The sequence below is a fragment of the Papilio xuthus genome, unplaced genomic scaffold (assembly GCF_000836235.2).
Source record: "Papilio xuthus unplaced genomic scaffold, Pxut_1.1 DF827777.1, whole genome shotgun sequence".
In the NCBI taxonomy this organism is placed as follows: Eukaryota; Metazoa; Arthropoda; class Insecta; order Lepidoptera; family Papilionidae; genus Papilio; species Papilio xuthus.
In genome coordinates, this window is record NW_013530872.1 from 5,125,075 (window position 1) to 5,150,678 (window position 25,604).

Genomic DNA, 25,604 nt, shown 5'->3' on the forward strand with positions numbered 1-25,604 from the left:
TTTACAAGATAACAAAAATTCTCCTAATTTCCAATAGCGATATTACAGTCTTACTTAAAAAACTTAAGAGTATCAAAGTTTTTGCTCCAAGCTAAAACTTTATTAAGTTATAAAACAAGACACAAAAAATATTCCTCATATATGCTGTATGTCATAAAAAAATTATATTTCCATTGAATAGCCTTTATGATTTCATTACAAATCTCGCAGCGCACTCGCGCCATCTGGGATGACATTTAGCGTGTTTAAGAGACGCGAGGTGTGTCCGACGTGGGCGCGGGTCACCGGGCCTTGTTATGAGAGACTCGAACAATGGACAGGGCAGGACTAACCTCGTTAGGTCTTTGTCACACTCAGTACACGTGGCCTAAATAATTCTACAAGGAATTTGCGTGGTAGTTACGAAATATGCTTAAAAAACTAGAAAAGAATGTTAATATCTTAGATTCTACACAAAAAATAAATCACCACCATGAGTTAAGAAATTTCATATAGATTTCCATATAAAGTTCTGTCTTCTCCTTAAGTTTAGAGATTGAAAATATCAACCCACCGATGAAAACATCGGTTTAATAAAGGTCGCGTTGTATTTTTATAATGGTTGAAATAATCACAGAATAAACCCACACTTCATCACGTTAAGCATAAAAAAAGTTTTTTGTTTATAACAAATTCTTTTTTTTTATTTGTTGTCCCATAAGATTACACTTCTGTGAGTGGTATAAATATGTATTCATTTGTTTATTAGTATAATACACTTTCTAACGCTTTACAAATATAAACACACATTCCTATGATAACGTACGTCTTAAGGTCATGGACTATAAAGTCGAAATAGTAGTGACAAATTTATTGCAATCACTTTATTTTACAACCGTACGTTATCAAAACGAGCTACCGACCGGTCGCTGAGAAGCAACACAATATTAACCCAGCATTTTTATATCCATGTGGCTACGAATACCTCGTTAAAAATGTAAACTATTACGCGCAATCGAAATGGATTTCAAACCGTCGGTTAATACGAATATAGTTCATTATCGTATGATTGAAATGTTGATAATTAATAACAAATTCGTGTCGGTACGATTGTTATCAACGAACACAAGTTTCATAAGGTCCGAAGCGAATAACAGAAGCACATCGGATAAGAGTGAAAGGTGTGGGTCCCGGCCGCGTCGGCGACCGCCTCAATATTGACCTTTACTTATCTCACTAATGGACCGAATACAAATCAACTTCTCGAAATTCGCATTAAGATTATCCCTCTGTAATAGCTGGCCTCAGAATTACTTAGAGAATGCTACGTGGGAAAAGGTGACGTTCATCTTTCTTATATTGTAAGCCTTCTAAATGCAGCACAGATCTAAGCCAAAGTATCGTAGTTATTTAAAGTTAAATAAAGGTAATGGTAACCGGTGAGCGTCGGTGACTCAGGGGTTAAGCACTTGACTTACAATCTGCAGGTCCTGGTTTCGCATACCGCCTTGTACCAATGTGCTTTTCGATTTTCAATTTAAATATGTACATTTATCCAACGTTCTTACGATGAAGGAAAATATCGTGATGCAACCTGCACATATCTGCGAATAAATTCAAAGATATGTGTGTAGTCAACCAACCCGCACTTGGCCAGCGTGGTTGACTATGGCCTAATGACCCCTAATTTAGGGTAGGCTCCGAGCCCCTCGGTGGGGACGTATAGTGAGCTGATGGTGAATGGTAACCAAGTTACTAAGGTTTTATTTCCATGTTATAGTTTGGGCGGAAAAAAAATTTTTTCCTCCTTCTTTGAAAATTGCTTTTATTTTTATCTTGATAACAATTTTATAAACACCATTGTTTTTAAGACTCGGATTGATCAAACAAAATTGGCACACCTAAGAAGATAAAAAATTATACATGTATCATTATGTTTATTCATAGAAAATGATTATAACTTCTCTAAATAGGCACGCGACGGCACGCTTTTGACTTGAAAAGGAACCTAGACTACAGCATGGATAGAACCGGTCATTTTACCTCAATTATCGTATCTAATCGTCAATCAAAGGATATAGATAATTATCGGTTTAAAAACAAAACGCTATCGATGTATCGAATCGGTGAATTATAAAGGCGTTGTATTTTTATAATGTTTAAAATAATCACAGAATAAAACCCACACCTCATCGCGTTAAGCATTAAAAAAAAGTTTTTTGTTTATAACATGCTTTTTTTATTTGTTGTAACAATGAAATGTCCTTTTTTAATCTGTCCTTTGTCTTTACAGGTAAGAGATTTTATCGCAGCTGTGTAAAGAAACCGCAGTAAGTACAGTTATTGGAACATCTTCAAGTTTACTTTAACACGGTTATTATTTACCTGCAAATTTGTAGGTACATATCCAATAGTTAATAATAGGACTGTATTAATTCGATTCGATGACATTCATTAAAATTTTCCCGTTAAATTCTCTAGTTAAAATATCTCAAAATATGTAGTACTTAATATAAAACCGAAAATCTAAACTAAGCATTCAAAATCGTCCAGAAAAGAATACAAGAAGTTTAGTTATTCTAACCACAGTAATATATAAACGCTTGCAACAATAATCACAGTAAATAAAATGCCCCAACCTGTGCTGATAATTAAAAGATAAAAAAGTTCCACCCCAGACCTGTATTGCGCGCCCGACGTTTAACCTTTTCAATAATAATTTCCTCGTTTTACGTATATAATGTTGATCTCAATCGTACACAGTTTATATTGACATAATTTGCTATCGAGTTAATAAATTAAATAATTTACACAGCAAGTCTCTAACACGAGCTGAGAAAGCCGAAATATCAAGCGCGTTCAACATTCTACGGGTACCAAGCCTACGTCGGTGTAGGGTCCCCAATTAATTGCAATATAAGGGATAATTCATAGAAATTTTAAAGACAAATATACATACAAAGTACATCCCGCAGTTTCATTATAAATGTAATTTTGCATTGTAATAATACTTACATGCATTATTAATTTAAACGAAAATATGAATTGAAAAACTTATATACAATTACAGGTATTACAGCAAAAATTTGGTGATAATTGACTTAGCTATTCTTTAATACTAATCAATATGTTTCTCGTTTTGCAAAGCAATTGTTGTTTCCAATATTGACGTAGGATAATGGGGTTAAATGGAGACGACTTGAGAAAGAGTTTGCCGCATATTAAATTGAACCACATGTTGTGTTCTAATAGAATGCGATTCAAATATAATATACACTATTATGTAACCATGGTAACCCTACATGCAGCCGACCTTCTCAATGCTAATCAGTTGCGCGTGCGCACACAATACGACAGACGGACGGTACGCGCACATACCGAGTAGGATACCGTGTCATACAGACCCTGCATCTACTGCTATTTATTATGTGCCATTGCAATACACAAGTTCTAATTGACATTCTTAAGCATGTATTTATTTGAAGTTGTTAAAGCTATTACAAAGAGAGAGAAATAATGTATAAAAGTTTGAAGTATCAATGGCAAGATATCGACTTACAAGCGAAGATTTTTGTGGGAAATGTCCTTCTTTATTATCTGACTTTAGAAAATATAAATATTAAATTATTAAGTTGCTGGTTATTTAATATAATACGTTAGCTAAATAATATTATAATGAGCGTGTTTATTACAAATATGTATTATACTTTCAAAGCAGCTGGGATTTCTAAACGTATGCACGCCCCCGCGGCCCACCCAGCGCCAAAACTCGAGTGCCAATAAAAATGAAGAACAAAATATTTTGAAGAGCGGTCAGAGAATTCCACTCGAAGGTGATAGAACATTAACATATCGTCTAGAGATGGCCACAATAGATGCTACAGTATACATTATTGGACTAAATTATTTTAGAATATACAGAGTGTTGTAAATTCAAGAGACGTTTGCTTGTCTGTGAAGTGTAACTGTGGGTAACCTGCTATATAAACACACGTCCAAAAACACATTTTCCATCTCTCTCAATATCTTTATAACAGAGATAACGATAAGCTTTAACACAAGTTTCATGACAGTAAAATTTCATGGTAAGATTTCATTTTTAACCTTTTATTTTACCTAACCTTACATTTTAACCTAACCTAACCTAACCTAAAACCTAAGCAAAGAACGGTTTTACTCAGCTTTTCCCTGTACATTGTTATTCAATATAATAAATTAATTAATTAAACTCATTCCAATCCTCTCGTAATAATAAGACTTACATTTAATATTTCGAAAAACAGAACATCCTGTATAGAGAAACCCACGCAATTTGTCCATGTTTCTCCAATAATCTGCCACATTACAAACTGGTATCATCAGTAATACAGTAGCTTGATCGTGCTTTATTAATAAAATCTACCATTAAGTTATATAATTTAATATTCGCATTTTTTATTTTATTTATGACTATACATGATTGTCACTTTTTGTTATAAAGAGTGAAACGTTCAATAAATCAAAGTAGTCATAGTAACGCATAGATCCGACGTATGCTGGTATAAATAAGTCAAGTTTTATTTGAGCTTTTAAGTTGTGGCTTACATTTACAACTACAATAACTTATTAAGCATAAATTTTATGCGCGATTCTTCATGTTTAATAATTGACTTTAAATCAGTTAAACATTGAAACTGTATCTATGGTTAAATGTGGGTAAGTAGATAAATTACTTATTAATAAAAATTTTATATTTAAAATTTCAAAAAAGTTTATGTGGCGTTGGTATTTATTTTACCTTTTGGACAATTATATTAGAGTTATGACTTATTAACAGGAAAGAAATACGAATAAACTTTCTCCTTTTTAGGTAAAAAATAAAAATTTCAAAAGTGTTACTATTCTTTTATTGGCATCTATAATTTATAGCACATTATTAAATTGAAAACACAAAACTTGATTACCACCTACATATTGAAATATTTTAAACATGTATGTAAAAAAGCTTATAAATTAATCGAAGCATAAAATTAAAAGCTAAGTGAACATATTTTCGACTTGATATCTCGCATGTTAAATTTTGGTCCATCATAGTAACACGTCGATCAGTTACAGTTACACGGAATATTAATTAACGTGTTATCAATTGAATTAATTTAATTATGTATACGACATCACGATCATTGGCCGGCTCTAGTTATAAATCAGTTGGTGTCACCGCGGGGGTCACTCGAGGTCGACTCTGCATCTCAAATGCGCTATTAAACCTCGTATGGGCATCATGGTAATATTTTGTATATTATTTTTTTTAATTTTATTAGTGGATACCAAAATGAGTTTTTATTGCGTGACAGGAAATCGATATGTCTGGGATTTTTGATGACAAATATCATGGTGACTTTACAGCAAGAAAAAATTGACTGGATTATGTATTTACACACAATTATATTTAACGTTTAATTATACCGTCACAATTATTTTTATATTATGTTTTTAAAATCAAAAGTTGCAAACGAAGAAGTGACTTCCGCGAAGGCGAGCTTTGGACAAGAAGTTAGCAATGTTATTGACGTTTAGTTGTGAAACAAAATATTTGATTAAAGATAAACTAGCCAGTGAAGTCATCTTGAAAATAAAATGTGCAAAAAAGTTTTTTTTATGATAATTTTTATTTTTTATAAGCTTTTAATGTTATTTTTCTTGAAAAAGCTCCTATAATTACATTTAACAATTACAAACAACTCGTGGAAAGAAGTGAATAACTAAGCCAACATTTTATTAATTATTAAAAACAAAATGAGAATCAATTTGCCGTTAATGCGAGCAGCTACGAGATCACTACCTGTGTTGATTTTTTTTTCGTCAAAGGCATGATAACCGCCCGGTCGCGGGGCAGTGCGCGAGCGGACCTCGCCCGAGACGCGCGCTTTTGCCGCCTCCACCTGTTTGAAATTCACGCGCTTTGCGTATAGTCCTGCTACTTAAACAGACATTTTGTTATGATTTTTACAACGGTGTTACTTAATGCGGCGTTATCAATTATTCTTTATAGTGGACTTTTGTCATTGTAAATTAATTAAACTGTGCGATAAAAGGATTACGACTTGTGTTTTTTTAACTAAGTGATAAATAGTGAACCTTTTGAGGAAATACTGTAGATAGTCATTTGTTTTATCAAGACTGAATGTGATGTACCTCAAAATGTATATAAAATCTGAACGGTTTTATCAGCAGCCCGACAATCAGTCGCTGAAAGATGAAGATAAATATTTTTCAGACTACGAAGAAGAACTTGATGATCGTAAGTTATTCAATATAACTTGATACCTTTATAATAAGTATACAATAATTTGTATTTCACTGAATTATATTTTATACTTCTCTTGTTTGTTGCTCTAATTGTAATTTAATTTCGGTATTTTCTTACAAAAATGTAATTTTAATCTTTAAATAATCTTTTAAATTTATAAACAATAACAATACGGATACTTAACTTGAATAATTATTGAACACATTGTAAGTTGAATATTAAATATGTTACATATAATTAGCGGATAGTTGTTAGAAGCGATTTCTAATAAACGAGTAAGCACGGATACAGGAATTAATGAGAATAGAATAAGTAATCAAGTTGCTTTAATGTAACAATACTCAGACAACAATTCACGTGAGCAAAATGCTTAATAGAGAATTTGCTGTCGTTGATGTCTTTCGTATGGAAAACTTGAAACAAAAGCTTTTTAGTGATCATACTTTTAAGTGATTATTTTGTATCTTTACATTATCGATGACTGTATACATGAGTTGTTATTTTTTGAATAATAAGCTTATAATTTGTTTGTTTTTTCTGCGTTTTCCAATACTCTCCACTCAATTTCAATTGATTGATTTCTGTCTATACGATTCCTTGTTTATTTTAAATTATAATTTAAAAATATGCATAGTTGAACAATGACGCAAAGTTATTTCTCTTCCGTTCTGTTTATTTATTTTTCTCGCACTCGTTGATGTCTTTTGTATAGCTTTCTTCAGTCGTAGACAGAATGATAATTGTATCGATGGATAAATGGGTTTTGTTTTAATGGGTAATTAAATTATTTTTTTTGTATTAATTCCATGTTAACATCAATAAACGCAACGGTATATCGCGGTTTCTGGAGAATATATTTAGAAATTATGCAAAATATTTGACAAGCAAAACAAAAGATAAGATTATCAGTCTTAATTATACATATTCATAGTTGTTAACATAAAATGGGATGTTAAACATGTTGTATCTTTAGATGTTTAACATTCTTATCATTGACAAATATTCTTATTTAAATCAAAACATAGGTGTTACCTTTAAGCTTAATAAAATTCCACAAACGGTTTGTAAGCAGACGTGTGTGTACTAAAAACTAAACATTTTGGTTCACGACTCGCTTAGTAACGTAATGTTACTTATCTTATATTCGTAAGTAATAATAAGATTTTTATTAGTTAAAAGCATTAATAATGGTTAGCAAGCATATATAATTTATCGATGTATATAAAATGGATACATAAATATCCTTAAATCTAAAATTGAGGTTCGTGCGAAACACCATGAATATTGCACTGTAAACAAAACTTAAACCTACAGCTTTGTCCTTCACCTTAATACTTTCACATTTTTTACGCAAAAGGTAACCTTCGGCGCCAAATCTCAAATACAATAACCCTTGTGGCACAAATTAGAAACGTTTCACAAAGAATGGATGAGATGGGCCCAATTAGGTGTAAGAAAGGGTCGTGTCGGGATCTTCAAATGAGGAAGGGTCTGTCCAAATGACAGGTAAAAAAGGTTGGCGGAGACCCCAGGGATTAGGTCGGATATTTGCGAACAAAAGCTGCACTGAGTGTAAAAAGTTTTAAAGTCTCTAACTGTAATAAAAGTTTATAATAAAGAATCTGCTAATACAGTACCTGCATTTAATTTCAGTACCAATGAAAGCTTAACCATGGAATATACTGTAGCTTTTTTAGTAAAGTTAATACAGCATTAATGTACTTGTAGATTTTTTGAAATTACACAGGTTAAATACAATTCACAACATTAACCACTAATTCGCCATTAACCATTCTTATACATTTTAAATTATGCTTTCATAATTAATTTACTTTGTGTTTACATTAAAATTTGAATAAAATTGACACCACGTGCTGCTCAGTAAATAAAATGTGTTAGATTACTCTATGTTCATAAACACTAAATATATACCGCCAATAAAAAATAACTATGAATAATAAGTGTCGTATGAAAATGGTACCATTTTTTCTATAACATAACACAATACGTAAATAAACTTTTGTAAACACAAAGCAAAGCTTTACCTCCAGCTTGATAAGCAAGTTGTAACCTGCCCATACCGAGTTACATTACCAAATACCCTCAAAAATGTGACAAATCACAGCAAACTATGAACTTTAACACTATAGAATTTGGTGTCAAATTCATTTGCTATAGAACATTCAAATTTTGCAAATAGCATTCAATACCTTATTAAATTCTGAGAAAGGACACTGCGCCCCAACTTACCTGACCATCAAAAAAAAGTTTAGTACCTGACCTAAAGTGTTGTAATTTTTTTACACAGGAAATCGCGACAATGCAACGGTCATGGTATATTGTGGGGTGCAAGGGATGGAAAAGTTTTGTGTTCAACTGTGTATGTAATAGTCGAACAATGCAGTTTCAGATTTAATACAACTACGTGGGTATTTTACAAAGTAGTTTCAACAGAATTACTGATGAAATGTCACCTTTGTACTTCTCAAAAGTTGTCAAGTAATGACAGCTTTGTTTGCATATTTCATTCTTAGACACGAAACCTTTTAACGCTGTCGTGTTTTGCTATTAGGAAAAAAATGTTTTAAAGCTCGGTTATTTATTAAATTAATATTTTTTTATTTAGCTTTTCAGTTACTCTGGTTAGATCACACAAGTAATTCCGACCTACTTTTTGTTGAATAAACGAATTATATTCAGTAAAAAAAATCCTGATAATAAGTATATAAATCCGATACAATTCTATGTTAACCTTGAAACCAAGAATACATTAAAATCAAATCAATATGGAACTAGATTGAAATTTGACAAGTCGGAACTCCGACGACCGTCAACTTTTGAATAATGAATTCATTAAAAAGGTTGATTTTCATAATAATACTTCATAAACAAACAAGCGTGGGTTGATATCGAACTCATACGTTCACAACCGGTCGAAAAATGCAAATATAAGAATTCTTTCCGTGGCATTAATCGAAGCGAATCGTTTATTATGTTGGTAATATGGCGTTCGGATATTTTCGTGGAGTCAAGGTTAGGGTCTGGGTCAGTGTCAGGGTGAGGGAGGTCGTGGGAGGCGCGGGTCGCGCATGCTAATGTTGATTCATCGCCGGGCGAAGGTTAAGAACTTTGACATTTCGATACGAACATACTTTATGAATCAGACGTCGTTAACGGTGATAAATAAATACTGTATGATAAGTAAATAACCTTACACGACTTTATATACATAGTAGAGTAGATTGTAGCAACAAGTTTAGTCTCACTAAATTGCTACCGCAAGTCACCACCTCGGTAACACTTCCTACTCTACCTGCCACTCTAACTCTCAATTCTTCAACTGCCTATCGAGTTGTAGCAATTTTTTTATGTAATCGTAATATACAAATAAAATTGTCAATTTTTTTTCATAAAGTTTTATATTTAGCCAGACAACTATGCAATTTTTTATTCAATAGAAGTTAGTCACTGATAATTCTAATCGCACCTTTATATAGTCACGACAATTAACGGTGTTGAATATAAAGTAGTGACGTCAAAGATCAACTTTATAAATGACTATAGTGATTTATAAAGATTACCTTTGCAAAAATACACTTAAATCACTTCAAGTTTTAGTTGCCAGATACTTTACAAAATAATTAATGAAATAAAAAAAATCATTTATTTTTAATTGATAAATCTAGTCGGAGTAAATGATATTGTTACCAAGACAAACATGACAGGTAATAACTAGACTATTACAAAATTTTAATAGAGTAATAAAGTTATTAATACAAACTGTCATAATAATAATAACCTAATTGATTAATACATCATTTATATTTACATCACAAATACTATAATATCCAACAATAATCTGTTTAATTAGGAAGCAGTAAAATGAACTACGCTCGCTCTACCAACAAAGCCAAAGGTAATAACGGCTCAATAGCGATAATAGGCTTTTATTATTTACTCATATGAATAAAATAAAGCCTACCGCAGTTAGACTTTGATATTTCACTTGAAAGAAGTGAATTAGGTTTTTTATTTTATCAAATTTGTTAAGAAACAATTAAGAAATTAAATATGTAGTATATGTACCATTTTGTATTGACTATTTTTTATTGTTAGTCCTGTTTCAGTTCTACAAAAAACTTAATGGATAAGTTTACAAATCGATTAATTTTATTATTTGACTAAAATGCAATCGTCTCAAACGAACAACGTACGTTCGGAGTCGAATCAAGACAAGAAAACAGCACAATACCTTTCGCTCCATTTCGATTGCTTCTGAAATCAAGGTTGGTCGTATGGTTTTGTTTTGTTTCAAGTGATGAGAATTAGCGGATTTAGCTCGCAATAAATTAATTCAATCTCTCTTGATTTATGGTAGATTCTGGATGGGCAAACATAAAAACTTAGAAGTCTAAACGATTTTATTTAACACATTCAATGCCACTCGACCTGACTTTCTTAGTTCAAATCCATACCAAAAAATCACAGTGGCTTAACTTTATTTTTTATGATAATGCTCAATATAATATATTACAAAGTATGTAATCCGAAATCGGTAACTAAAAAGATGTTATTAATACCTGGATTTATATTTTTGTAATTCGCCGTATATTTAAGGGCAAAAGCTCATTACTTGCGCAGCGTGTGCTGGGGTCGGCGGGCAGCGGCGGCGCGGCAGGTCGCGGTTCGGATGCTAATGCAGGGTTAATTGCGGATTCAGCCCGACCTCGCCTTTAGAAAACGGAGACAACCTGAGCGGAATTTTAAAACGCCACCGAGCCTGCTCATGCCGAGTTCCGCTGACTTTAAATAACAATGTTTTATGATCATCCTTTATTAAACGCTCTTATTTATTTCGTTTAGAGGTGTATTAAATTAATTTTTGGCCTTGGATTTTGTATTATATGCAACTTTTTATACCTATTAATCAAAATCGTACACGTCTTTAAACGTTTAGAATATCTACTTAATATTAAAGGATAATGCGTTTTTAAATGCGTATTTTCCTTCACTATTTTTAATAAAAATATTTAACTATAGATGTCTTTATTAAATAGAGTTCAAGACAATTATTATCTGCAAACAATACTTAATAATGTGTACACAGCGCTAACCTACCTGAGGTTATTAAGTATGTACGGCGGGCAACTAAACCGGACGGCCGCCTCGATTGTCACCGCGCTCGTCCGGTCGAGAGGTCGTCAAGAGGTCACCTCTTCAAACATTTTTTCAACGACAAATGTTCTCTAGATGAGTACAAACTTTTGACCAAACGCAGTGACCACTCCTTGACCGCACGGACCTCTTAACGCGTTAACTGTTTAATATTTCGAGCAGGTGTTCGCTGAGATGCGTCAATGTTTATCGACATCTGCCATGTCGTGCATCGTACACTTATAACGCACCTGATTTTAAGTATCGCTTTAAATATTTAAAACTTGTCAAATAACTTGTAAGTTTTTAAAGCAAACTTTACTAACGGCGAACCCAATGTAGCTTTGAACACCAAAGATTAAGATTTTAGATAAAGCTCGAGAGTTGTATTTAATTTTGACACAAAAAACGCAAATAATTTACGATTAATATGGTGGTGGATCTAACTCTAGGTTATTGGTAAAAATTCTTCTTACTCCGACTTTCGGTCCTTTGAGAACTGAGCGTTCCTCTTTATAGACCGGCAACGTATCTCCGATTCTACTTGTATTGTGGATGACCATGGGCGTTAGTAACATCTTTTCTTTAAGAGTTCAATTGTTCGCTTATACTATATTCATATCGTACCTATAGTAGCAAATATGTATAGAACATTTTACACTACTTGGGGTATACGGAACCCATTTGCAATAACATTACTAGATCTCTAAATCGAAGTACTTCTTACACTTTTTATATAAATACTAGCTGTCGCCCGCGACTTTGTCTGCGTGGTATGAAAAAAAACTTAAGTAGTTTCCGGCAATTATTCGATTTTTTCCTCACCTTTTAAACCTTCCCTAGATCTCCATGTACATTTTAAGACCAAAATAAGATATATCCGTTCAGCCATTCTCGAGTTTTAGCGAGACTACAGACTACTACTACAAACAGCAATTGATTTTTATTTATAAAATTTTATTTTTAATCCATTGGTGTTCACTGGACGATAAGTTGAATATAAAAAGACGAAAAGTGATAGATATTCCATTAAAAAGTTTTTAATCCGAAACAAGTTTTAATGTATTTAATATTTTTTTGCAATCAGTTCTTTGAACAGCGATGTAATTAATATTTATGTATTCCTGTTTTTATATCAACAAATGTTCGGAGTCGGGGTCAAGAACTTTTCACCTTTTTATGCGCACGTTTCACAAACATGCCTTAGATTTTTTTACGAGCGTCGTGTAAATAAAAACGAGAAATTTACGCGTTTAACTTATCTTGATATATAAATTTCTGATACGCCAGCATTTCTGTCCCAAGAATTTCTCTTACTGTAATATATAGCATGCCATTAATTGCGAAGAAAAATATATAAAGTCAAATTTAATAATATTAATTAAACTTTTTATAGTTATCCCGAATTAACTTTAATTTTAGCGGTTTGTAATTTCTGTTGTAAAATCTGAATGCGATTTTGGTAGCGTCTCGATAAAAAACATAATTTTAAAAAATCTTTCGGTGGAAGGTTTAGGTTGCTAGTCGGCAGTTCGGTCCTGATCTCAGCTGTGTTTGTTCGCTGCCGGACGACGTTCGGCGGGCGGTCGTCGTGTAGACACGCACTTGTTTATGTTGACTCGACAACCACCTGCGTCGGCGTAGCGACGTCTACGCCGCCTCTAGTGCACGGTACACACAATTGTTTTATGTGATTGACATTGTCTTCAATTGTATTAACAATTGTTACTTTTTTAAGTCTGTTGTTTTAATTAGTTTATTGTTGTATTGCTAAGGTAGACGTCTTAACTCAAATGTAGATGATACTTCGACAATAACAAGGTTTAGACAACTTCGTTGGACGAATAAAGCATTTATCTGACTTCTTACTAGTATTATAAATGCGAATATTTGGATGGATATTTGTTTGAAGGTATCTCCAGGACGGTTATATCGCTCTCGGATAGATGTAGAATACAGTGTGGAGGAACACATAGGTACTAAATAACCTTTTTTACTACTGCGCAGACGGAGTCGCGGGCGACAGTTAGTCTTTACATAGATTCAGAAGGAATATTTACAGCAACAAAACATATTTAATATATACTATTCCATGTACCTAATATGTACGTTACGTATATAAAAATGTGACCGTACCTCATTATTCGATTGTCCCTTCAACAGTCGACAAAATAAGCGATAGAAGAGCTTACATAGTAAAGTAAACAAAAGCATTTCCCTGGTAGTGTCACCTGTTAGACCGCAGCTCGCGGGAGGTCAGCACTCGCCCACGACCGTTGCAGCGCGTGGCTCGCTGCGTCAACACTGTCGCACACAACTGTTGATTTTTCTATTAAACAATGAGTGACATTGCTCGAGATGACTAGGGTTGACACTCGGAGATTTTACGCGTTTATTAAATATTATAAAATATAATTTTTATTACTCTTAAATTAATATCTTATTACTTTTACAAAAAAAATGGTTCAAACTGAAGAGCAATTGTTAATGTTTTTTATCCGTGTTAAAGTAAAGCAAGGAGAAGAAGAAAAGAAAATCTTAATGTCTGTTAAACTAGATATGAATGTCGATATTTAAATAATTAAATAAAAATAATAATATTTTTTTCGTCTGGTCATAAATGTTTTTATTGAGAACCCTATAGCCACTTAATAGACCCGTCGTATTTTGAAACGACTAAATCAATACATTGTGAGCGGACAAGCGTGTAACAAAAGCTTTCATAAATGTTTTATATTGCACTACACGACTTTGGAATATCAAACAAATGTATTTATATAATACATACGACTAAAGCAAATTTATATCTTACGTATTTATTCAATTCTTAAAGAAATACCAAGTAATTATAATCCGGAAACTCGTAATACATAAATAGATTTTTATATGCTTCTATTCTGTTACATGTTTCTGCACATAAATTTATTTTTATTGTCAATACCATGGAATCTGACTGTTAGATGTATGCAAAATATGCGTCATAAACTAAAAGTACTATGTAAAAATATTACACTTTAAGTTTTCCGTGAAGAGAAGTGTGATGTTATCTGTAGTCGCAAGTGTCATCCTCGTTTAATTCCCCGTGTAAACCATCCTTTTCTTGTGAATCGAGCCTCTTTATAAAAGTACACGGCGCTCGTCTCTACATCTCAAGTTCAAAGATCAATGCTGGAGTGTAATTATCATGATGTTGTTCAACAGGGTTATAAAGTGTCTTGAATCCGTGTTTGTAACTTAAAAATACTAGTTTATTATAATATTTGAAATTCCCTTATATCTACTGTTTATGTTTTACTAGCTATCGTCCGTGATTCTGTCCGCGCGATATTAAAAATAAAAAATGCGAATGTTTAGATGGATGGATGTTTGTTTGAAGGTATCTCCGGAACGGCTCAAAGGATCTAGCTGAATTTTGATAAAGATGTAAAACATATTTTGGTTCTTTCAGACTTTGTTCTACATGCCAATCAGCAAAATCCATACAGCCGTTCGCGTGATACCTTTAAACAAACATGCAAACATTCGCATTTATAATATTAGTAAGAAGTTATATTATTCTCAGGCTTCATACAAAATCGTCATAGGCTTTAAATAATCTTGATTATCTTTAGCTCTTTATTATTTTAAGACATCTATGCCAGTAAATAATTATGAATTCTTTACAAGTTTTTTTATATATAATATACAATCTTTTTATTATAATAATTACAACAAGAGTAATGCTCAAGAAATCTAGATCAAAGCTGTTAGGTCTCAATCTAATATTGTCGCAATTCAAAGTTACGATTTTCTTTCTCCTATCGTAGTAAATCAAGTACTACGGTCTGTGTTAATTAAGTTAACTTATGTTTGTGATCGGTGCTTAATAAAGTCTTGCAACTGCACTAATTGCAGTCGCATGATTCCTATCATTCAGTAGACGGACATTAATTGCCAGTCAATCGTTTGTTTAACACAATGCGTTTATAGTCGCTTAGTCTTGTTTAGTATCTAATCGATAGGGAACTTTCGTTTCATTATTACGAAACAATTACTTAACATATTTCTTAGTTAATGCATATAATTTAATAAAATCTTATTAATGTACTCTTCAAATTATGGATAGATGGATGTTTGTTTGAAGGTATCTATAGAACGGCTCAACGGATCTCGCTGAAATATGGCATAGAAGTAGAACATAGTCTGTAAGAACACACAGGCTACTAATTAAGTTTAATGCCGCACAGACAGTGTTGCGGGCGACAGCTAGTTAATTATAAAAGATACCTGAAAATATTTTGAGACGTCGGTGGCTCAGTGGTCAAGCACTTGACTTGCAATCTGCAGGTCCTGGGTTCGGATCCCGCCATGTACCAATGTGTTTTTCTATTTCCGATTAACATATGTACAGTTATCCGACATTTTTACGGTGAAGGAAAACATCGTGATGCAACCTGCACATATCTGAGAAGAAATTCAAAGATATGTGTGAAGTCAACCAACGTGGTTGACTATGGCCTAATCACCCTTAACTTAGGGTAGGCTCCGAGCCCCTCGGTGGGGACGTATAGTGAGCTGATGATGATGATTTTATGATCTATTATTACAGGTTTGATTTGTACGAAGAACGGAATCTTCGCGTCAGTATAAGTAGATCAATTACAAAATTTAATTTGTCAACTAATTATTTCCATTATAAACCAGACATTACCCAGTAAATCGATCTCTGGATTACCGTAATGTCAACTCAATGTTGGGCTATGAACTGTGGGCAAGTAGAAGCACAATAGTTCACAATCACTTTACAAGTCAATCACGTAGCGTCAGCACGGACACACGGGCACATATTTGTAAACGGTGCCGATCACTTAGGCAGGCTGTTTGTTGGACGTGCCAGCATCGGGGTCAGGTGCCAACGGTACCTTGTTTGACTGCTGACCCTACCAACGGTGCAAAGGATGAGTGATGACCATTTTGCATATTCATCAATCGATAAGCTAGATAAGAATCAAACTTTTAGTATGTACTCACGTTGTTCGTGGATTGCAAACATTATTAAATTTGGGACCACGCAGAATAGAAGCTTCTGATTTTAGGCTTCTAGGGTCTAGGGCTACATTTCGTTTACTATTACCAGTTTTTTTGTTAATGTATTAGCAGATTTTTTTGTAAATTCACTTATACTTCTTTTACCATTCCAACTAAGGTTTAGACTTGTGATAGAATATGGTTTACGACAATAGTCGAATGGCAGGATTCGAACCCGGCCTTGTGATCGGAAATCCGTACTTAACCATTAGGCTATTGACGATTAAACACATTACATTATAGCTTTCCTAAAATTTGTTTATATAACCTTTATGTCAAATTAAAATGAATTATTATGTAAACCGCTAAAGCTTATGAGTTGCACCACAGTGCAAATAAGTGTCAAGTCCGATGCGTCCGTCAAACATTATGCTATAAACGTTCTACCAACATTATTCAGCAAAGTTTACTTTGTTAATTATTATCTAAATAATAAACTATTATATTTGTAAAAATGCCTTATGCTTCATAAACCTTATTTTTTACAGTGTTAACTTTAGTGCAAGTTAAAAAAAAATAACCTTTTGGTAAAAAATGTTTACGAAAATAGTGGAATGGTGTTTGAACGCACAATCTTGTTACATTATCTTAATCTATCGAATTTATCATTACCTTATCTTAGATTAGATAACAAAATATAAATTAATCTATTTATCCTAGTCAATGTCTCTTCGTTCGTATGGGCAACACAAATTACATCTTCCGGAAATATGCTTATCAGTATTTTGATACTGTACTCAGTATCTTATAGTTCTTAAGCATTTTCTTATAAGTAAAATGTGTTAGCTATATTATAATAAGGTTACATACATGAACGCATGTCTAATTATGCCTCATCGATTAGCTAACGGACTGGTTTTGACCGGAAGTTGTCGTTCAACGATCGACGCGACAATTTCGTCACGTCCTGTCGATATTTTCTCACGGACTAAAATTATTCATTAATAAAAACCTTCAACTTTAACATCCGAATATTGAAATTAATCAGTCCCAAAGATTTTGTACGTTAAGTGAATTAAAAATGAACTCAGATGTGATTGATTTAAGGGATAATTTATAATGGCAAATGTCATGATTTAAATAATAATTATGTCAAATATCCGGTTCATCACTTTCGAAAAACATATATTTTGTCATAGGTTAAAGAATCATATTGATTGATGTAATTTATTCCGAATCGATACATTAATTGGTAAAGTAATTAAATTGATAAAAAATTGTAAAAGTTGTTAAATAGTCTTCTTAATATATAAATAAATAAAAGTATAGTAGCATTCAAACTTTATATCAGCTCGCAATTTCGCACGAGCCGCTGCTTAGTACAACAATTTAGGGAATCGTCGAGATGTAAAGGGGCACATCCCAGCGCGCATTTTTTTAACATTTGACTCACTGGCCAATGCACCTGTGGAAACATGCTTGCATAACCTCGAGCCGTTATCAAATTTGAACCTTATAATATTTTACTAGTCGCACGATCACTGCAATCCTACAAAAATGAATTAGAAAATACTCATATATGGAATTGTTTATACAAAGATCTTGAAAAGTACAAGTTAATACCTTGATGTTACATATTCAACGTATGTGGTCCAATATCTTATCGTTGTCCACAATTGTCACACAATCGCCTAATTCAAAAGCGTAGTACAAGCGACGCATCAATCTTTTATAACAAACATGTCTGCCGCCCACTACACCAGGCGTACCAACATTACAAACGAATCCCCACGTGTCATGTTAAAATAATTTTGTCATATTACGATGTCGACTTCAATATAGATGAGCTTTTCATTGTTATCTTTGTATACGTATGTCAAATAAATGCAGTCAAATAAACATTTCATGAATGAATGAACTTCACGCCCGCGACTATGTGTGTTTTTCGACGACGATCAATTTATCTGTTGTCTCAAATAAATTATCTTCTTAAAATGTAACGAGTAACAATCACAACAAAAAAAAAGAATTAGCAAAATCGTTCCAATCGTTTACGCATGATGCCGTGAACAAGATAAATAGGGATTCATTTTAATATATGCTTATATGCAAATGAAGTGAATACTTTGTTAAAAACACATAAAAAGATCACTTAAACTCTTAATAGTCTTGCTTAAACACTGCAATGCACAATTTCGCAAATGCAAGTGCTTAAAAGTTCACGCATAATCTGTTTGGCCGCCGTGACACTGTCAGACCTTGGCTCATTAATTCAACGCGATGCCACCACCAGATTGGTGGAAAGTGTATCCCGAGCTCAAACGCGCCGCGATTCCTATCGGTGTAAATGCCGAGATGCCGCGAAGATCGCTCAGCGTTCTCGACTTTAAAGAATTTCTATAGTCTTCCAAAGAATCCGAATGAACAAGTCAGATTTCGATCAAAGTATTAATTCATTGCTCATGATTTTTACTAATTTATATTACCTATAAAGTATATCGCATGTCAACAAGTCTGTAATTTATTAGCTTATGATGTTCGATACGAATGTTATGTAACTGTGTACAAGTTTTATTGCGCAGTGAATCAGATGACTCAAAACTACGTAAAAGTGCTATATGTAAACTTTTAGATAAAGCGTGAAGGAATATTGTTAAATTAAAGGAAATAGCTGACAACTTAGATGTGCTGTTTTATCAGTGTGTTGGATAGACTTTTGTAGAGCACATACGGACTACACTACTACAATAAGGATTAAACATTTCATTCAACAATAGGAAAATCAACTAATCTGATCCACGCATGTTCCAATATACACATAACAGGTTGACGGATTCCTATGTAGAGAGACGCTGCGGTTTCCCAGTTACGCTGAACCGAAGGCAATAAAAACCAATGGACTTGCTACAAAAATGGCTTCGTTTTTTGCTTCTGTCGACAGTTGCGCGTAAGACGAGCCGTTTGCGTCCGGATTCACGCCATGCGTACACCTTTCTACGTAAAATTAATTGTGCCTCGGAAAAGGCTATGATAGCAATTGAAGGAAATAAAACCTGGATAATATCTAGATTAACAGGTGGCTGACGTTTTTGTTGCGATACTACATTATTTTAATTGAGAGTAACTGTATTAATTATAAATTCATTAATGTTATAAGGAAGTAAAATAAAAAAATTGTTTTATTTTTTGTAACTAGGTGAAGGCGGCGGCGGCGGCGGGACACGGCGATGTGCGCGCGACGCGGCCTCCCCCGCGCATGCGCATACGCCGGCGCCCGCGCCCGCGCCGCCCTCAAACCCCGTCCTGCCCACGCTGCCCACGCCGCCCACACAATCGATGCAGCACGCGCAGTCTATGCACCACATGCAACACACGCAGCACACGCAGCCCGCACACGTCAAGAGCGAACGCCTCAGTCCTCACGACTCTACTGCTTCAAGGTACATTAAAAATGGTTGCATTCCTGCTGCATATGCGAATATATCATGCGTGATATAGACACACATTGAACATGATAATCTTCTGTGCTGTTCTGAAATAATTCGGCTTGCTTATCTGGAGAAATCTGATGTGTTGCACATGAAGCGTGACAGAAGTTCTTTTTATTTTTCTCATTTCTTAGGTGTCTTAGATTGTTACTTAAAGGTTGTGTGTATAGGTCCCGTAGCGTGACGCCGTCGACGTCGTCGTACCCGGGCACTCCGCCGGAGCGTGGCAGCCCGCACGCCGCGCCGCAGCCCGGCCCGCACGCCGCACACCCCGCGCATCCCGCACACCCGCCCCGGAACTACTCCGACATCATGCGCTCGCTCGCCGCGCGGTACAACACGCATCCCGCCAATGAGTTAGTACTCGAACATTTTGCACTAGACAATACTAACTTTGCTGTTTGTCCAAGGAATATCAAAAACAGATGAACACCATGAGCATCTCGATGTTCCCGCTGCACCTTTCCCCCATATCTTATAAAAAAAAGATGAAATCACAAATGTTAGTCCAAAGCGAGATATAATACTTTTTCGATATTTGAGTAACTTTGGAAAAGTATAAATTATACAAGGAATACTCGAAAATATTCATAAAATTTCTTATCAATTAACATATTTATTGAAATCTAAAAAAGTTGATTAAACGGTTCATAACTCGAAACTTTATCTAGCTTGTATATTTTCTTTGACAACGCAATTTGTATGTCGATTAACTAACAGAACATTGACTTAAAATATTTCCTTAGGCCGGCTGCGATTATATGAAAATATGCTAGATCCAGCAACTCCAATAAACACTATGTCACCTGGATTCGATACGGCGATAATTCAGCGTATGATAGTGTTGAGCACGGCTTGCAATAATTTCTAATACCCGACATTCGATTGTAGCGGTACACGGCAGCGAATAGACGGCCAAGTTCAAGGAATATTTGAATTATTATTTGCCCTTATGCACTATCTAATATCTACAACCAACCAAAATATTACTCATAACCATAACCCAACAGTGAATGGCTATAATATGCGTATTAGCAGCACTAAAATATGCTTAGTTCTAAATAAAAATTATTGACGTTAATTTACGAAAATTTGTAAATAAATTAAGATGCAAATTTATTTATCTTTAAAACATACACCAAAGTTATTGTCGATAAAACATAATTTGTCAAACATTAGTAAAGCCGCGAGTGGTTAAAACAGAAAGTCAGTTCGTCTTTATTCGATTTCGTTTTTGTGATAGTCGTGTCAACATGCGTTTTTCACACGCAGCATGTCACCGTTCACAATAGCATGCGAGCGGTTCACCGACCGCCTAGTGATGCCCAAATCGATTTGCATATTAATCGATTCGATAATTTACTTTGAGTCGACAGATTTACATGATTCGTGAGAACCGATGCTCTCCGCGTGAACTGATGTTATATTAATGAATTGCTCATCTGACATCGAGGTCGCTGACCTCTGTCAGTTTTGATTTCAGATCCTTTTATTGGTCATAGTCTAGTGATTTCAATGCACATTCTTTTGCATGTTTTTTTTCTTTAATTTATATAAATAGCTGTCGCCTACAACTCCGTCCGCGCGGAATTAATAATACTATGTAATTATAAGTAAGCCTATGTTTCTTCCAGACTGTGTTCTACAACTGTGCCAAATTTCATCAAATTCCTTTAAGCCATTCCGGAGATATCTTCTAAAAAAACATCCATCCATCTATGTTTATTTAAGTTTTGTTAAGCAGAAAAAGTAAAGCTACTTTTTCTGCGTAAGTTGAGTATCAAAGTTGTACGCAATATATATCTAGCTAGTGACTATAGTTATGTTAAAAAAAACCTGTTAAGTTAACCTTTTACGAAAAGGAACATGTAAAAGAACTGCAGTATTAAGATATTTATTGAAGTTCATGTACATATAAATACGTCCAGAAATTCCCACCACTGAACAGTACGCCGCGATATAGAATGAATCAAAATATAAGTTACCTTAACTTGAAAATCTAGTGCCAAGGTCAGCTTCTATTGGCGGACGTTGCAACAAAAACCGTAAAGACAACTTTAATCGATTTTTATCACTATCATCGATGTTACTGCTGATTAAAGAATTCGCACGGTTCGTCCATTTTATTTGGACCTGTGCAATTTTAAATTGCATAGTACAAACATTTGCATATTATATTTTGATTCAATTTGTTAATCCGAAATTGTATGTAGGTTATAAAAATATTTAAAATCTATCTATCTAACAAAATTATACCTATGAAGTATTAATATTATCGGACTAGATGTCGCCCGCGACTCTGTCCGCGCGGATTTAAAAAAAAACTTAATTAGTAGATTGTGTGTTCTTTCAGACTATTTTCTACATCTATACCAAATATTAACAAGACCCAATTAGTCGTTCTGGAGATACTTTCAAACAAACATCCATCCATCCAGCCAAACAAACGCATATATAATATTAGTAAGATTATCGCAGAAGGTCCTCTTTTGTTTTTTGATTAAAAATAGCCATCTGAATTCTGTTAGTCTTTGATTTTTAAATAGTTTTAACATACATGCACTGAAAAGGCTTTTTTATATTCAAAGAATAGTCGTAGAAGCTATTGATATTATTATGTTAAACATAGATAAACATTGTCATAGGTTAATAGTGAAATGTATAAGTAGTCGTATCTAGTATCAGTACAAAAGCTAACCTCTTGACATTAACAAAGCTACTAGACCGGTAGGCAGTATTTCACTCGATTATACATGGTTTAATTATCTATAAAGGCGGGCCATTATTCATGAAACAACAGCAATGTTGTACAAAGGTCGCCCACTAAATTCATTGTTCGACACAAATTCTATGCTTTACATACTTAGATATTGCTGCGTATAGATAACGCCCTTGAAGCTAAACAGTTACTTGTTAGAGAATAGGCAATTTATTATATGTACACTATAAAGATTATTTCATTTTTAGGGTTCCGTACCTTATAGGAAAAAAACGGAACCCTTATAGGATCACTTTGTTGTCCGTCCGTCTGTCAAGACCCTTTTTTGTTATATTTCCGTTGTTTGAAGATCTTTGTTGGAACGTATCCCAATTCGCAACTTAAACGTAAGTCGCAAGTCGTGTTAACTCTGTTTCCTCTCTTAAAATGTAACTTTAAACGGATACTAGCTGTCGCCTGCGATTCAGTCTGTCTGAAATTAAAAAAAAACTTAATAGGTAGCCTATGTGTTCTTTCAGATTATGTTCTACGTCTGTGTCAAATTTCTGGGAGATCCCTTAAAACAAATATCTATCCATCTAAACATTCGCATTTATAATATTAGTAAGGTAATAAGATTATTCCCAGAAGATATAATACATAGACAACTTTCTTTTGTTCAAAAATCTTATTTGAATGAGCGAATTAATTAAAACTGATTAATGTATACATGTTGCTTAATTTTATCAATAATAGGATGTAGTCATTATTTCCATGAGAACAGACCAACTTTGGTTAGACAGGAAATTCAAGAGAAAGAAATGAATGAACCGAACAGGAAATCAGGATCCGGACTATTTACCAATATTTAAAAACAGTATCACTTTCGTAATACAAATAAAGCCTGTATATTTTTAAACGTTACTATTTAATTTTTAATAAACTTAAAAAAATTAAGGCGTGAGAAAATTTCATGCATACTTAAAGTTGTACTAAAGGTTATTAAGTCTGATACTATTGGAACTTAAATCAGTAATAAATTGAATCATTTAAATAAATATGAAGGGATATATTCACTCTTCACATAGTTTCCTGAAAAATTGGCATAAAGGTTCCCCTTTTCGTCTACATTTCGTTGTCGTGGGACTCTGTGTTTGATCGTTACTAATTTATTACCCTGTCTTTAGTTATTTTCATCGGATGAATGGCTTCGGCGTGGAAGCCCGAGCAGCGCCACCATCGCCTGTACAATCAGATGCAAGCGAGGTACCTCTCGGTGGCCTGTTTGACAAGCTCACTACACAACAAGGCGGGCCGCTAAGACTGCCGGCATTCCCTCCCATGCTGGATATGAGCTCAACAAAGGTAAGTTTAATATTACATTATGTACAACGCGTGAGCGATAACATAGGACTTTGAAGAATGCAACATTCTTATATAACCCATATTGAACAACAGAAGAGACAGTTAAGTTCTTAATTGAAGACGATTCAAGTAACAGTTTTTCCGGTATTTTTATATTAACCGATAATGCTTTAAAATGGAAACGTAAACTGATAATATTCTTAATAGCACCTAAACCATAGTTGTTATAGCAAGAAGGTTATCATACTAGGAAGAGGAAACCCATAGACATTACGTGCCTTCTGACCGAAGCATTGACAAACAGTTTTATTCTTCCTCATGACAAAGGAATACGTGACGCCGACGCTCTACGAAGCGTATTTACTTTGACTTGTTATCCTGGCAACATCGTTTTAATAATACGCAGTATCATTATTTATATGCGATAATATAGCGATTTGTCACTCTACCGTTTCGTCATGAACCATTTGAAATATAAGAGGAATGCTGCTAGCATCTTCTAGAAGAATGACATTATTTTATATGCTATAATCGATATAATTCTTTAATCGTTCGATTTTTAATAACTATGTTATAAGCAAACGTCTTTAAATATATTTAAAAATGAACTCATTTAATTTACCCTCGCATTAAAATAACCAGAATGAAACACAAGAAAATTAAAACATTAGTTTATGATTTCCGTTCATCGCTTCATAATTCACATCAACTAAGTCTGCCCTCTTTGAAATAATTTACGCTCAGCTGCTTTTTTATTTCATAAGAGCGTATTTAAAATTCATATTAATTATTTTACATGAGTGCTCACTGACCTTCCCGCTTTAATTATACCACGGTGTAGCTTCATAGTTCACGGCTGTGATTAAAATGTCTCGGGGCATCGTTAAATTCATAATACGGGTATCGCGCGGTCAGTCGACCGGCGTTATGTTAATTCGGACCTCTTTAAAATCATAACGCGCGGCGAGCGACGCTTCCTTTGCGGCTGTAATGAAGACAATTAAATCAGATAAGGCCTCCGACCTTTACACTTCCTCTGGCACAGATAAGACGGCGAGAGTGTTAATTGCGCGGCGGTTACCGTGTGCGAGCGCGCACAATCAGCAGGATTATACGGAGGCGATGGCCAGCGAACCGTTTCGACTCGCGCGGACTCAACTGGAGCTGCACTAATTGGCAGAGGCACGCGCCCGCGCGTGCGCCGAAGATACGCCACTCATGAGATGTGAAATTAAAATTGCGACGTTCGAATTATGAATGAGAATCACTTTTTGCGAAAAGTTAATTACTTTTTTGTTGTTTTTTCGTTAACAATTAATTGTATTCTTATAATATCAATAAAAATATCACAAAGCAGTGTTCATTATAACCAGCCAAAACAAATGTATTTTGAAAAACATTACAGGTGTATATTTTGGGTCTGGTTTATAGTCTAGACTTGTGACTTCAGCTCAAAAAATAAATTAAACATTTTATGTGAAGAAACTTGAAGTTCCTTTTTTGTAAACAATCATTGAATTCCAACTTTCTAAGTAAACTGCAGTAGATGGTATCAAAGCGATGATTATCTTATTTTCATTGGGCGAGTGCTCGAGGCGTCACCTACCAGGGCACCAGCACAACT

General features: G+C 34.1%; 1 protein-coding gene across 1 annotated transcript in view; it reads left to right on the plus strand.

Annotated features, from left to right (window-relative positions):
- Positions 1-5,842: 5,842 nt before the first annotated feature.
- LOC106115994 (uncharacterized) overlaps positions 5,843-25,604 on the plus strand; it is a 52,161-nt gene continuing 32,399 nt past the window's right edge. Inside the window, exons 1-4 of the mRNA XM_013309690.1 lie at positions 5,843-6,259; positions 19,626-19,869; positions 20,088-20,273; positions 23,803-23,980. Of these exons, the coding sequence (XP_013165144.1) occupies positions 6,148-6,259; positions 19,626-19,869; positions 20,088-20,273; positions 23,803-23,980 (720 nt within the window). The 5' untranslated portion in view covers positions 5,843-6,147. The remainder of the gene's footprint in view (positions 6,260-19,625; positions 19,870-20,087; positions 20,274-23,802; positions 23,981-25,604) is intronic.